This window comes from Nyctereutes procyonoides, unplaced genomic scaffold, assembly GCF_905146905.1.
Source record: "Nyctereutes procyonoides isolate TBG_1078 unplaced genomic scaffold, NYPRO_anot_genome, whole genome shotgun sequence".
NCBI classification, from domain to species: domain Eukaryota; kingdom Metazoa; phylum Chordata; class Mammalia; order Carnivora; family Canidae; genus Nyctereutes; species Nyctereutes procyonoides.
Window position 1 is genome coordinate 26,273,676 of NW_026575044.1, and position 15,299 is coordinate 26,288,974.

At 38.1% G+C, this 15,299-nt stretch overlaps 1 protein-coding gene across 5 annotated transcripts in view; it reads left to right on the forward strand.

Annotated features, from left to right (window-relative positions):
• The window catches only part of TPGS2 (tubulin polyglutamylase complex subunit 2), a 69,391-nt gene that overhangs the window by 37,938 nt on the left and 16,154 nt on the right, over positions 1-15,299 (forward strand). For all 5 annotated transcript variants that reach the window (XM_055324151.1, XM_055324152.1, XM_055324153.1 and 2 more), the window contains exons 3-4: positions 12,833-12,920; positions 14,872-15,000. In XM_055324151.1, the coding sequence (XP_055180126.1) occupies positions 12,833-12,920; positions 14,872-15,000 (217 nt within the window). The remainder of the gene's footprint in view (positions 1-12,832; positions 12,921-14,871; positions 15,001-15,299) is intronic.

Genomic DNA, 15,299 nt, shown 5'->3' on the forward strand with positions numbered 1-15,299 from the left:
AATGTAGGCATTTATCACCATAACTTCCCTCATAGAACTGCTTTTGCTAATTCCCTAAGTTTGAGCATGTTGTATTTCCATTTTCTTTGGTCACAGATCATTTTTTATTTCTCTTTTGATTTCTTTTTTGAGCCATTGATTCTGAGCAAGTTGTTTCATTTCTACATACTTGTGAAATTTCCAGTTTTCTTTTAATTGATTTCTAGTTTCATACCATTGTGATTAGATACTTGATATGAATTAAGTCTTTTTATTTATTTTTATGTTTTTAAAGATTTTATTAATTTATTCATGAGAGAGACAGAGAGAGACAAAGACACAGGCAGGGGGAGAAGCAGGCTCCATGCAGGGAGCCCGATGTGGGACTCGATCCCGGGACTCCAGGATTACACCCAGCCACCCAGGGATCCCCCATTTCAGTCTTTTAAATTTATTAGGACTTGTTTGGGGGCCACTCTTCTGTCTTGAAGAGTGTTCCATATGTGCTTGAGAAAAATGTGTATTCTGCTTGTGGATGTAAGTGTCTATTAAGTTCATCTGGTCTAATGTTCATTTAAGTCCAGTGCCTCTATTGATTTTCTGCCTGGATAATCTATTCATTGATGGAACTAGGGTATTGAAATACCCTATTATTATTGTATTGCTATCTATTTCTCCCTTTAGGCCTGGTAATAATTTGATTTATATATTTAATTTGATGTATCCTCTTCTCAGATTGACCCTTTTATCATTAAATAATGATCTTTTTTCCCTATTACAGCCTTTGTCTTAAAGGGTGTTTTTTTCTGATACAGGTAAAGCTACCTCTGCTCTTTTTGGTTTCAATTTGTGTGAAATGTCTGTTTCCATCCCTCCACTTTCAGTCTCTGCATGTCCTTAAAATTGAAGTTAGGGACACCTAGGTGGCACAGCGGTTGAGCGCCTCCCTTCAGCCCAGGGCGTGATCCTGGAGTCATCAGGCTTCCTGCATGGAGCCAGCTTCTCCCTTTGCCTGTGTCTCTGCCTCTCTCTGTGTGTATCTCTCATGAATAAATAAATAAAATCTTTTCTTAAAAAAAAAAAACTGAAGTTATTCTCATGGTGTACTTTACATCCCTGTGATTTATTTATGTTATACCTGGAAGTTGGATTGGACCTCTTAATCCCCTTTACCTATTTTGTCCATTCCTCACTCACCTCTCTCCAAACAACTACCAGTTCTCTGTATTTATGAGTCTGTTTTATTTTGCTGTGTTCATTCTGTTTATTTTTTAGATTCCATATATAAGTGAAATCATATGATACTTATTTTTCTCTGATCTATTTCACTTTGTATACTTTTCCTCTAGGTCTGTCTTTTTTGTTGCAAATGGTAAGATTTCATTCTTTCTTAGGCTGAATAGTATTCCATGTATATATTCTATATATATACATACACACACACACACACACACACACACACAAACCACATTTTCTTTATCCATTCATGTATCCATGAACACTTAGGTTTTTTCTATATCTTGCTGTTGTAAATAATGCTATTGTGAACATAAGGGTTTTGAATTAGGGTTTTCATTTTCTCCAGATAAATAGCCAGAAATGGACTTGTCTGGAATTGTAGTTCTATTTTTAATTTTTTTTTAAGATTTTGTTTATTTATTCATGAGAGATACAGAAAGAGAGAGAGAGAGAGGCAGAGACACAGGCAGAGGGAGAAGCCCGCTCCATGCAGGGAACCCGATGTGGAACTTGATCGTGGGACTCCAGGATCACGCAGACGCTTAACTGCTGAGCCACCCAGGCATCCCTCTATTTTTAATTTTTAAAGGAATTTTCATACTGTTTTCCGTAGCAACAGTACCAGTTTGCATTCTCACCAACAGTGCACAAGGGTTCCTTTTTCCCACATCCTCACCGATATTATTGTGTGTGTGTGTTTACTGTCCATTCTGAAAGGTGTGAGGTAATATCTCATTGTGGTTTTGTTTTGCATCACCCTAATGATTAGTGATGTTGAGCATCTTTTCAAAATGTGTCAATAGGCCATCTGTATGTCTGCTTTGGAGAAATATCTATTCAGGCCCTCTGCTCATTTTTAATTGGATTGTTTGGATTTTTATGGTGTTCAGTTGCATGAGGGTTTTTTTAATGGATTTTGAATATTGACCCCTTATTGGATGTATCATTTAGAAATGTTATTTCCCTTCTCTTTTTGTTGATGTTTCCTTTGCTATGCAATTGTTTTAATTTGATTTAGTCCTATTTGTTTATTTTTGCTCTATTGCTCTTGCCTGAGGAAACAGATCTAAAAAATTATGGCTGAGACCAGTGTCCAGTGGTTTTCTTTCATGAGTCTTATGGTTTCGGGCCTTACTTTTAAGTCTTTAATCTATTCTGAGGTAAATTTTGTATATAGTGTAAGAAAGTGGTTCAGTTTCATTCTTTTGCATGCAGCTGTCCAGTTTTCCCAACACCATTCATTGAAGAGGCTCTTTTTTCCCCATTATATATTCTTGCCTCCTTTGTTATATATTAATTAACCATAAAGCTATGGATCTATTTCTGGGTTCTCTGTTCTCTTGATCTGTGTGTCAGCTTTTGTGCCAGTACCATATGGTTTTGATTACTATACTTTGTAGTATAGTTTGCAGTCAGGAAGTGTGATACCTCCAATTTTGTTATTTCCCAGGATTGCTTTGGCTATTTGGGGTCTTTTGTGGTTCCATACAAATTTTAGGATTGTTTATTTTAGTTCTGTGAAAAATGTCATTGGTATTTTTTAAGGATTGCATCGAATCTGTATATCTTTTTGGGTAGTATGAAGATTTTACCAATATTAATTTTTCTAATCCATTAGCATGATATCTCCGTTTACTTGCGCCATCTTCAATTTTTTAAATCAATGTTACATAGTTTTCAGAGTACAACTCTTATTAAATTTATTTTTAGGTATTATTTTTGATGAAATTGTAGATGGGATTGTTTTCTTAATATCTCTTTCTGAAAGATTGGTAGTGGTGTATAGAAACGCAGCATTTCTTTATGTTACTTTATGTTCATGTCATCTGCAGATAGTTCAGTTTTACTTATTTCTTTCAGTTTAGATGCTTTTTATTTCTTTTATTGTTGGATTTCAAGTACTGTGTTGAATGAAAGTCGCAAGAACAGACATTCTCTCATTCCTGAGCTCAGAGGAATAGTTTTCAGCTTTTTACTGCTAGTGTGATGTTTGCTGTTGGTTTGTTATACGTGGCCATTATTATGTTGAGGTGTGTTCACTTCTATATCCACTTTTCATTGAGAGTTTTTATCATAAATAAATGTTGAATTTTGTCAAGCTCTTCTTCTGCAACTACTGAGATGATCACATGAGTTTTATCCTTCATTTTGTTAATGTGGCATAACACATTGGTTTGGTTTGTGGATACCAAACTATCCTTCATTCCTGGAATAAATCCCACATGATCATGGCATATGATCCTTTAAATGTATCACTGAATTCAGTTTGCTAATATTTGTTAAGGATTTTTCCATCTATGTTCATTAGAAATTTTATCTAATTTGGGTATCAGGGTCTTGTACAATGCGTTAGGAAGTGTTCTTTCCTCTTCAATTTTTGGAATAGTTTCAGAAGTATAGATATTAGGTATTAACTCTTCTTTAAATATTTGGTAGCATTCCCTTGCCACCTAGTTCTGGACTTTTGTTTGTGGTGAGATATTTTTATTACTGATTCCATTTTATTACTAGTAATTGTTCAGATTTTCTGTTTCTTCCTGATTCAATCTTGGAAAATTGTATGCTTCTAGGAGTATATCCGTTTCTTCTAGATTGTCCAATTAGCTGGTGTATAATTATTTGTAGAAGTATTTTATAATCCTTTGTATTTTTATGGTTTCAGTTGTAATTTGTCTTTCATTTTTGTTTTTATTTATTTGAGCCCTCTTTTGATGAGCCTAACTAAGAGTTTATCAGTTTTGTTTATCTTTTCAAAGAATCCTGTCTTAGTTTCATTTATCTTTTTTATTTTTTAGCCTATTTCATTAATTTTAGTTTTGATCTTTTTTAAAAAAGATTATATTCATTTATTCATGAGAGACAGAGAGAGGCAGAGACACAGGCAGAGGGAGAAGCAGGCTCCATGCAGGGAACCTGATGCGGGACTCGATCCCAGGTCCCCAGGATCACACCCTGGCCCAAAGGCGACGCTAAGCCGCTGAGCCACCCGAGCTGCCCTAATTTTAGCTTTTATCTCTATTATTTACTTCTACTGTCTTTTACCTTCATTTATTCTTTTTCTAGTTCCTTTAGGTGTAAAGTTAGACTTTTATTTAGATTTTTCTTGTTTCTTGAGTTAGGTCTCCATTACTATAAACTTCATTCTGACAGCAGTTTTTGCTACATCTCATGTATTTTGGAATGTTGTGTTTTCATTTTTATTAGTCACAAAGTATTTTTTGATTTCCTCTTTGAGTTCTTTGACCCATTGGTGGTTTAGTAGCATGTTGTTTAGCCTCCCATGTGTTTGTGGTTTTTTCCAGTTTTTTTTTCTTATTATTGATTTCTCATTTCATGTCACAGTTGTTTGAAAAGATGCTTGATATGATTTCAGTCTTCCAGATTTATTGAAATTTGTTCTGTGGCCTAACATGTGATCTGTCCTGAAGAATGTTCCATGTGCACTTAAAAAGAATGTGTATTCTCCTGTTTTTAGATGGAATGTTCTGTATGTATCTATTAAGTCCATCTGGTCTAATGTGTCATTTAAGGCCACTGTTTTATTGATTGTCTGTCTGGATGACATATCCACTGATGCATGTGGGGTGTTAAAAATCCCATAGTATTATTATATTATTACCCATTTCTCCCTTTAGGTAGGTTAATATTTCTTTACATGTTTAGGTTCTCCCATGTTGGGCACATAGATATTGTTATATGTTCTTGTTGGATTGACCTCTTTATCATTATGTAATCTTTATCTCTTTTTCAGTCTGTTTTAAAGTCTTCTTTCCTTACAAGTACTGCTTCCCCAGCTTTTATTTTCATTTCCATTTATGTAGAATCTCTTTTTCCTTCCCTTCACATTCAGTCTAGGTGTGTCCTTAGGTCTGAAATGTGTTTTCTATAGGCAGCAAATGAATCAGTCTTGTTTTCCTGTTTGTTTGTTTGTTTTCTAAATCTGTTCAGCCCCTGTATGTCTTTTGATTGGAGTATTTAGTTGATTTACATTTAAAATATTTTTTTACGTTTGTATTTTAATTGCAGTTAACATACACTGTTTTATTAGTTTCAAGTGTGCAGTATACTGATCCAGCACTTCCATACATGGCCCTGTGCTCATCACAGGTGCACTCCTTAATCTACATCACCTGTTTAACCCATCCCCCCACTCACCTCCCCTCTGGTAACCATCAGTTTTCTAGAATTAAGAATCTGGTTTTTGAAATTGTCTAACTTTTTCTTCCACTTTGAGCATTTGTTTTGTTTCTTAAATTCCACATATGAATGAAATCATATGGTGTTTTTCTTTCTCTAACTCACTTATTTTGTTTGTTATGATACTCTGTAGTTCCATCCAAGTCATTGCAAATGGAAAGATTTCACTCTTTTGTAGGCTGAATAGTATCTGTATTCTCATACATACGTGTGTGTGTGCACACATGCACACCCCACCTCTTCTTCATCCATTCATCAATCAGTGGACACTTGGGCTGCTTCCATAGTTTGGTTCTTGTAAATAATGCTGCAGTAAGCATAGGAGTGCATGTATGTATCTCTTTGAATTACTGTTTTTGTGTTCTTTGGGCAAATACCCAGTAGTGCAATCACCGGATTGTAGGCTAGTTCTATTTTTAACTTTTTGAGGAGCCTCCATACTGTCTTCCACAGTGGCTACACTGATTTGCATTCCCACCAGCAGTATAAGAGGGTTCCCTTCTCTCACATCCTCTCCAAATAACACCTATTGTTTCTTGTTACTGATTTAAGCCATTCTGATAGGCATGAGATGATATCATTGTAGTTTTGATTTGTATTTCTCTGATACTGATGTTGAGCATCTTTTCATGTCTCTTTTAGCCACTTATATATTTTCTTAGGAGAAATTTATCCCCGTGTCTTCTGCCCATTTTTAAATTGGATTATTTAGTTTTTGGGTATTGAGGTTGATAAGTTCTTTCTGTATTTGGGATGCTAACACTTTATTGAGTGTGTCATTTGCAAATATTTTCTCCCATTCTGTAGGTTGCCTTTAGTTTTGTTGATTGTTTCCTTTGTTGTGCGGAAGCTTTTTATTTTGATGTAGTCCTAATAGTTAATTTGGTTTTATCCCTTGCTTCAGGAGATATATCTAGAAAAATGTTGCTATGGCCTATGTCAGAGAGGTTACTGCTTCTGTTTTCTTCTAGGATTTTTGTGGTTTCAGGTTTCACATTTAGGTCTTCAGTCCACTTTTAATTTTTGTGTTTAGTGTAGGAAAGTGGTCCAGTTTTTTTCTTTCACACATCACTGTCCAGTTCTGCTAACACCATTTGTTGACTGTCTTTTTTACATTGGTTATTTCCTGCTTTCTGAAGATTTATTGACTGTATAGTTGTGGGTTTATTTATGGGTTTTCTATTCTATTCATTTGTGTATCTTTTTTCATGCCAGAACCATACTGTCTTGATGATTACAGCTTTGTAATACAGCCTGAAGTCTAGAATTGTGATGCTCCAGCTTTGGTTTTCGTTTTCAACATTACTTTGGCTATTCAGGGTGTTTTCTGGTTCTACCACATTAATAATAGAAAAGACAAGAACCTTGTGATCTTTTCAATAGATGCAGAAAGGCATTTGACAAAATACAGTATCCTTCCTTTATAAAAACTCTCCATAGTGTATGTATAGAGGGAATATACCTCAATATTATAAAGGCCATGTACTAAAAACCCACAGTAAATGGCATCCTCAATGGGGAAAAACTGACAGCTTTTCCCTAAGGTCGGTAACACAACAGGAATGTCCACTCTCACCACTGTTGTTCAACACAGTACTGGAAGTCCTAGCCTTAGCCGTCACATAACAAAAGGAAATAAAAGGCATCCAAATCGGCAGAAAAGAAGTCAAACTTTCACTCTTTTCAGGCAACATGATACTCTATGAAGAAAACTCGAAAAACTCCACTGAAAAATAACTAGAACTGATACAGGAATTCTGCAAGGGTGCAGGATATAAAATCAATGCACAGAAGTCAGTTGCATTTCTATTCATTGACAGTGAGGCAGAAGAAAGGGAAATCAAGGAATTGATCTCATTTACAATTGTGCCAGAAACTGTAAGATACCTAGGAATAAACCTAACAAAAGAAGTAAAAGATCTGTACTCTGAAAACTGTAGAACACTTATGAAAGAAATTGAGGAAGACACAAAGAAATGGAAAAACATGCCATGCTCATGGGTTAAAAGAACAAATATTGTTAAAATGTCTAAACTATACAAAGCAATCTACACATTCATTTCAGTCCCTATTAAAATACCATCAACATTTTTCACAGTACTGGAAAAAACAATCCTAAAATTTGTATGGACTGTTGTGTTTTCATTCTCATTTGTTTCCTTGTACTTTTTAATTTCTTCTTTGATTTCTGTTGACCCATTTATTGTTTAGTAGCAGGCTGTTTAACCTCTGTATAGATATATCCAGATTTTTTTCTTGTGGCTGACTTTTAGTTTCATAGAGTTGTGCTCAGCAAATATGTATGGTATGATTTCCATCTTCTTGAATTTGTTGAGGTTTATTTTGTGGGCTAATATGTGATCTGTTCTAGAGAATGTTCCATGTGCACTTGAAAAAAATGTATATTCTGTTGTTTTAGGTTGGAATGTTCTGAATATATTTGTTCAATCCATCTGTTCCAGTGTGTCACTAAAAGCCATTTTTTCCTTGTTGAGATGATCTGTCCATTGACATAAATGGGGTGTTAAAGTCTCCTACTATTATTATTATCAGTCAGTTCCTTTATGTTTGTTACTGTTATGTAGTTGGGTGTTCCTCTGTTGGACGCATAAATATTTACAACTGTTATATCTTCTTGTTGGTTTTTTCTTTTATCATATAGTGTCCTTCTTTGTCTCTTGTTACAGCCTTTATTTTATTTTTTATTTTTTTAAACTTGCATTTATTCATGAGAGACCCAGAGAGAGAGAGAGGCAGAGACACAGGCAAAAGGAGAAGTAGGCTCCATGCAGGGTGCCCGATGCAGGACTCAACCCCAGGTCTCCAGGACCTCGACCCGGGCCGAAGGCGGCGCTAAACCGCTGAGCCACCCAGGCTGCCCTACAGTCTTTATTTTAAAATCAATTTTGCCCATTAAAAGTTTGCTACTAAAGCTTTCTTTTGACATCCATTTCTATGATGTTTCTCCATCCCCTCACTTTGAATCTTTAGGTATAAAATGAGTCTCTTGTAGACAGCATATAGATGGGTCTTGCTTTTTCACCAGTCACCCTCTGCCTCTGTCCACTTACATTCAAAGTAATTATTGATATATATGTATTTATTGTCATTTTATTACTTGTTTTGTGGTTGTTTCTGAAGACTTTCTCTGACCCTTGTCTTTCTTTTGTGTCTTGCTCATTTTCTTTAGTTATATACTTGGATTTCTTTCTCTTTGTACTTTGACTTTTATCAGTGGTTTTTGATATATGGTTACCATTAGGTTTGTATATAACCTATTTTGCATAGAGCAGTGTATATTAAGTTGATGGTTGTTTAGGTTTGAACCCATTCTTTACTCTTTTCCTCCCCATGTTTTAGGTATATATTGTCATATTTTTACATCCTTTTATCTTGTGAATTTCTTGACTCCTCTTTTTCACAGCAATATTCATTTCTACAGCTTTTGTGTTTCCTGCCTTTATATTATCACTGGTCTCTCCTTTCCACTGAAAGAGTCCCCTTTAATATTTCTTGCAGGGCTGGTTTAGTGATCATGAATTCCTTTAGTTTTTGTTTGGGAAGCTCTCTATTCTGCATGAATGCCTCACTGGGTAGACTATTGTTGGCTGCAGATTTTTTCCCATTCAGCACTTTGAATGCCACTCCCTTCTTTCTTGAAAAGTTTCTACTGAAAAATTCCCTCCTAACCTTATGCATTTTCCCTTGTACCTTACTGTCTTCTTTTGTCTTGCTGCCTTTTTGTTTTAATCACTACATTTTGCTACTTATAACATGTCTTTGTGGGGGAACTGTTTTTGTTGAATTGGATGGGGATTTTCTCTTCCTCCTGGATCTGAATATTTGTTTCCTTTCCCATATTAAGGAAGTTTTCAGCTATTATTTTGTCAAATAAATTCTCTTCCCCCTTTTCTCTGTCTTCTTCAAGGACTCCAGAAATGCTCGTGTTATTACTTTTAATGGAGTCACTGAGTTCCCTAAGTCTGTTCTCTTTTTACATAATTCTTCTTTTGTTCAACTTGATTACTTTCCATTTCTCTGTGTTTCTCTGTCATTAATTTGTTCCTCTGCTTAATCCAGCCTGCTGTTCATTCTGTCAAGCATGTTTCATTTATTATGTCATTTATTGAGCCCTTGATCTCTGCTATGTTGTTCCTTATCTCTGTTTTAAGGATCTCACTGATGTCCTCAGCTCTTTTCTCAAATCCAGTGAGTATCATTATGGTCAGTGCTTTCAATTCTGTATCAGGCATGCTACTTATATTTGTTTCACTTAGATCATTGGCCATGGTCTTGTCTTGTTCTTTCATTTAGGTTAAATTTCTCTTCTCTTCATTTTGTCTGCCTCTCTTTATCTGTTTCTCTGTTTTAGGAAGGTCAGCTATGTCTTCACCTTTTGAAAGTAATGCCTTTATGAAGAAGAGGTCCTAGAATGCAGTCTCCTCTGTTCACCTGAACCTGGAAGTTCAGAAGAGTATCCTGTATATGTTGTTTATATCCTGCTGTTGTGTCTGAGTGACTTTTACTTTCAGTGCAGTTGTCTGCGCTGACTCTGCTTGTTCTGGGCTCTGCTTGCTCACTGTGGTGTTAGTGGGACCCAGGCAGGTCAGCTCAGCAGGTGCATGCCCACCAGAGAACTTGGGGGCAGGGCGGTGGCATTAGCAAAATTTGTGCTGGGCCACTAGTTCTATGCCAGATTTGTAGAAGCACTATAGCAACTTGGGGCAGCCTACCAGCTTAGCTGGGTGCCCAAAGCTGTGTACAGTGCCCAGGGATGGCTGGGTATGGCCAAGGCTGGCAAGTGACAGTAGCTGGGGATATGTGGCAACTGAGTGGGATGCCTGGTGGCAGCTGTGAATCCACTAGAGATCAGTGAGGGATGCACAAGTTTTGCAAACTTTGTCCTGAGCCCAGGGCCAAGGCTAGCAGGCTTGGAGTGTTCAAGTCCTCAGGAGAACTTGTGGGCATGGCACACTGCTCGCAGGTTAGATACCAAGTGTCTGTGCAGGCCTGCCTCCCACAGAGGGCCCTGTGTTCACCTGGGGAGTGGGAGGAGGAAGATGCCACCTGCCAACTCCCTCATTCTCAGAGAAGTACTCCAACATGCTCTGAAATCTGTATGAACTTATCTGTTTCCCATTTGCCCCTGGTGTTGTGTAAACTGCTATCTCTATATTACCTGTCTGTTCAGCTGCTGTCTCCTTAAGGGCAGCAATGCAGCTATGCCTTGCCCTCCCAGGTGGACTGGTTCTACTGGGCTTGTCCCAGCTCAGCCCATTGCTGAATCAGCAGGTTTCTAAATCTCCAGGCTCCGAGCCACACTCCAAATTTACACAGTTCAGCTTCTCTGATTTTCAGTCACACTATAGGGATTAGTCCTCCCTGCATGAGCTCCCTGGTATGAAGGCCCATTTCTTTGTCCTCTCCCTACATGGGCAGCCTCCTTCCACCTTTCTTGCCTTCCTAGCCTTTTACATTCAGCTACTACTATATTTTGTTGTGGAGCTGCTTCTGCCAGCCTTCGAATCCCTTTCTAGTTTATTGACTTGAATGTGTATGATATTGATTATTGATAGGTATTTACTTACTGCCACAATTGCTTTCTGGTTGTTTTATAATTCTCTCGTGTTCCTTTCTTTTGTTGTCTTATGATTTGGTGACTTTCTTTAGTATTATGTTTGGATTTCCTTCTCTTCGTTTTTAGTGTATGAGAGGTTTTTAGTTTGTGGTTATCCTGAGGTTCATGTATAACACCCTCTGTATGTAACCATCTATTTTAAGTTGATGGTTTGGTTGCTTAAGTTTGAAAACATTCTAGAAGCAATGCATTTTTACACCCTTCCCCATTTTTTATATTTATGTCATATTTTATATTACTGTTTATCTCCTAACTAATTATTGTAGATACAGTTGATTTCAGTACTGTTGCCTTTTAACCAGCATACTAGCTTTATAAGTAGTTGACATACTACCTTTGGTGTATGGTTGCCTATACCAGTGAGATTTTTTTTTCTTTTATAGTTTTCATATGCTATGGCTTCTCTTTCCATTTAAGGAAATGGTGATGATGAACTCCGTTAGTTTTGCTTGTCTGGAAAACTCTATCACTAAATTCTGAAGGATAATTTTGTTGAATAGAGTATTCTTAGCTAGCAGTTCCTTTCTTTCCATACTTTGAATATACTGTGCCATGCCATTCTGTCTTGCAAAGTTTTTGCTGAAACAAAATCTTAAGTCTTTTATGGGGTTCCCTTGTACATTAAGAAGTTTTTTCTTGATGCTTTTAAGATTCTCCTTTTCCTTAGACAATTATGTGTCTTGGTATGGGGCTCTGGGTTCAACTTATTTGGAACTCTGGACTTCACAGATGTGGGATGTCTATTTCTTACAGGGTGGCGTAAAACCCTTTTAAGTGTGGTATCTTCATAGGGCAGGGGGCCCCTTGTCCCTGCCTGCCTTTCTTCCAACTGTCCTTCATCAGTGGGATAGCCAATTAAGAACTGTTTCTTTGTTACAATCATGTGGGATCTGGAAATGTAAGCCCCTTGGCCACCAGAGCCAAGGAATAAAGGAGTGTGTCCCTTGAGCAGCAGATGCAAAGGCCAGTGCATCAGATGGCTGCACAAGTGCTTTTCTGGGAGATACTGCTGACCTGGAGCAAGGCAGAGAGCATGAAGATGGTGCCCTCCAGCCTCTCTGTTCTCTTGGGAATATTTCTGTCAGCCCCTAGATGTGTATTAAATTAGGTAGTTGCCACTCAGGCTGATGCTGCAAGATAAGCAAATAAGCCTCTTTCGTAGAAAGTCTGGGTACTTTTCAGTTGGCTGCTTCTACAAAAGACTCTATCTTGGTAAATCTGCATGCATGAGCCCTTTGAGAACTGTTTTTCGGTTTGTTGTATAGCCTTATGTATCTTACGGAGCAAGCCCCTTTAGCTTTCAAAGCTAGATATCTGGGAAGCTCATCTCTCAGAGATGAGCTGATATGGTATACCATCTTAAAAAGATGGTATGCCAGATACAAGGCTCAAATCCTTCACTCCTTAGAGGGAAGAGCGGATTTGTGAATGCTTTCCTAATTCTGTATTGCTGTGCCCAGTTGGCAGGGAAGGGGGGTGTGGTGAGTTGTGTCTCAGCCTCTCCTACCCATTTCAATGTGCATTTTTTTCTCATTCACCCAATGTGTAGGAGTTACTAAGCCAGTTTCTGAATTTCTTTAGGAGGGTGTGTCTAAAGACTTGCATTTTGGTGTGTCTATGGGAAGAAGCGAGTTCAGGGGCCTCCTGTATTGCCATCTTGAAGTGGAACTTGCTAATGGAGATTGTAGATAATTACCAGAATGTTCCCCTATGCTTTGGGGCATAGCCCTGTGCCCTTTCTCAGCCCTGACCTAACACTCAGCTGCTTTGTGATTTTAGAAAAATAACTGCATGTTACCTGAGGATGTGAAGAATTTTTACCTGATGACCAATGGCTTCCACATGACATGGAGTGTGAAGCTGGATGGTGAGTCAGCCTTCTTGCTGTAAGGTAACATTTCCCTGGCTGAGTATTTGGGTATAGGGATGGTTTTCTTGAGTTTTCCTAAGTGCAATGTCCAGATACCATCATTATTTCACCTATCACCCACACCTACCACCCACTATGCCAGAGTCTAGCTGGCACCTAACTGGAAGCTCAATTTAGAGGCTTCCTTTTGGAATAGGCTCCTAGAAAACATTGGTCACTACACAAAATTCCTGTACCACCTCAAACTTAAAGCCTCCGATGACTCCACCTCAGAGTATTCTCCTCATAGTGAGCTGAAAGGACAGCCACTGATGTCGTCTTAAGAGGGGCAGCTTCCTTCATTCCCAGCATGGCACTGACCACAGGGCTATGACTCACATACTAGATCTTTAACTTCTCTCCCTCACATCTCCCCACCTCATTTCTAAAATTGTCATCTTTAGTATTAAAGTATTTAGGACAGACATTTGTGTTGCAGATGTGGGAACTCATAACTTGGTAAGTTCAGAAATTGCTGGTACTGTGTACACATGAAAGGTGGTGCTGTGTGTTTGAGTGAAGACTCCTATAAAATTCATAAGCCAGGAAACCCTGTTCTATCCATTGGAGTCCAGTTCATTCTGCCACAGACTTCCCTGCCCACAGGAGACCTTTATTGCCTCTGCATTCCAACCACCTCCCCAGATCTACTTTGGTCCTCAGGAAGTACCTAGCACCTCCCCAAGCTGTCACAAAGAATTTGGCAATTTTTATTGCATAGCAGATCTGCAGAACTGACTTCTCCCCTTCATTTCCTCTGCCCTCTTGCTCTGACTTCCTTTTTTTTTTTTTTTTTTTGGATGATAATTCCCAAAGCCTTTCTGTCTCTCTCTCTCAAAGCTGACCTGAGGCACTTTATAGCTTATTACTAAGCATTTAACATGAACTTTTAGCTTGGAATTATTTCTTCCATCGGCCTAGAAACCATTTCTGTCACAAGAGCCCTTTGAAGCATGACCAGGGCCTTTGGAGTCTGGAGTGAGAGAGAGAATGGACATGACCAGACCAAAGGTCAGATTTTCCCTTGCCCATATTGTGAAGACAGGCTAGCCCCTTCACAAGCACCCCTCAGAGAAGAAATAAGTCACAAAGTTTTTATGAATGAATTCTGGTTCATTATTCTAATACCTCCTCTCATTTAATCCTTCCAATCCTAGTCTTCCTATGCTGTTCCCATTTCCATCCCCCTTTCTGTCCTTTTCTGGATAGCTACTTTAACAGCAGAGGCAGTTTCTGATGTTTACCTCTTTAATGGGCTGTTCTGCTTGGACTTCCCGTAGTCTGTTTACTAGCTGTTTTAGTATTTTCAGGTTTTTTCAGCAGTCAGATTTCTAAGTCTTTGTATGCCATCCGGTGTCCAGCATCCTATATGACAAGGATTCTATATAATAAGAATAACAGTTGCCTATTCCTTATTTATACCCTAATGTCAGAAAACTAGAATCAGGCAAGAAGGCTGTCAAGTTCTCTGTGATGAGTAAGAAAAAAATAGAGGGGAAGCAATCTTCAATCATGAAAAGCTTACAAGAAGAGAAGAATGGGGTCAGTTATATAATCAAAGCTGTTACTTCTTTGGGAATTATAAGCCTTCATGTAAGAAAAAGAGGGAGCAAAAACATTTTTAGGTCCTTTGCTCTTCAAAGAGGGTCCCTAGCCCCGATTTCTGTGTTCTTTTTGAGCATACCCTTTTTAAATTTTCAATACTCTACCCTAATGCATGCAGGAGGTCTCTTCACCTGTGACCATTGCTTAAAAAAGGTTGGCGCTCTGGGTCATATAGTGCATTGTTCCTCTTCCTTCAACTTTCCATCAGATTTCTCAGCTCTGGGATCATACAATAGCTGGGCTTGAGTTATTCCAGTTATGATCATGGTAATAAGGCTGTTTCTCTTTGCTAATGTTTCCGTAGAGCACACCATTCCATTGGGCAGCATGGCAATTAACAGCATCTCAAAACTGACTCAACTCAACCAGTCTTCCGTGTACTCACTGCCTAATGCACCAACTCTGGCAGACCTGGAGGATGATACACTTGAAGGTACCTGAAGGAACTTCTGCTCTGAGTTAGAAATTAGCCTCTTTGTTTCCCTTTTATAATGTTGAAAACCATAGGAAGACATTGTGGCATATAGTACCTTTCCCAAAGCCAAAACCTTCCCCATATGTGGCTTCTCAGGACCATGGGAATAAGGTGAAAAAAAAAGCCTGTATCAACAAAGGAAGTTTTCATGTAGAAATGCGAGGGTTGAGATTCTTGTTTTGTTTCCAGCACCCACTTCAATGCCTGGCACATAGCCGGTACTTCATGAATGCTTAGTAAATGAATGAATGTTATAG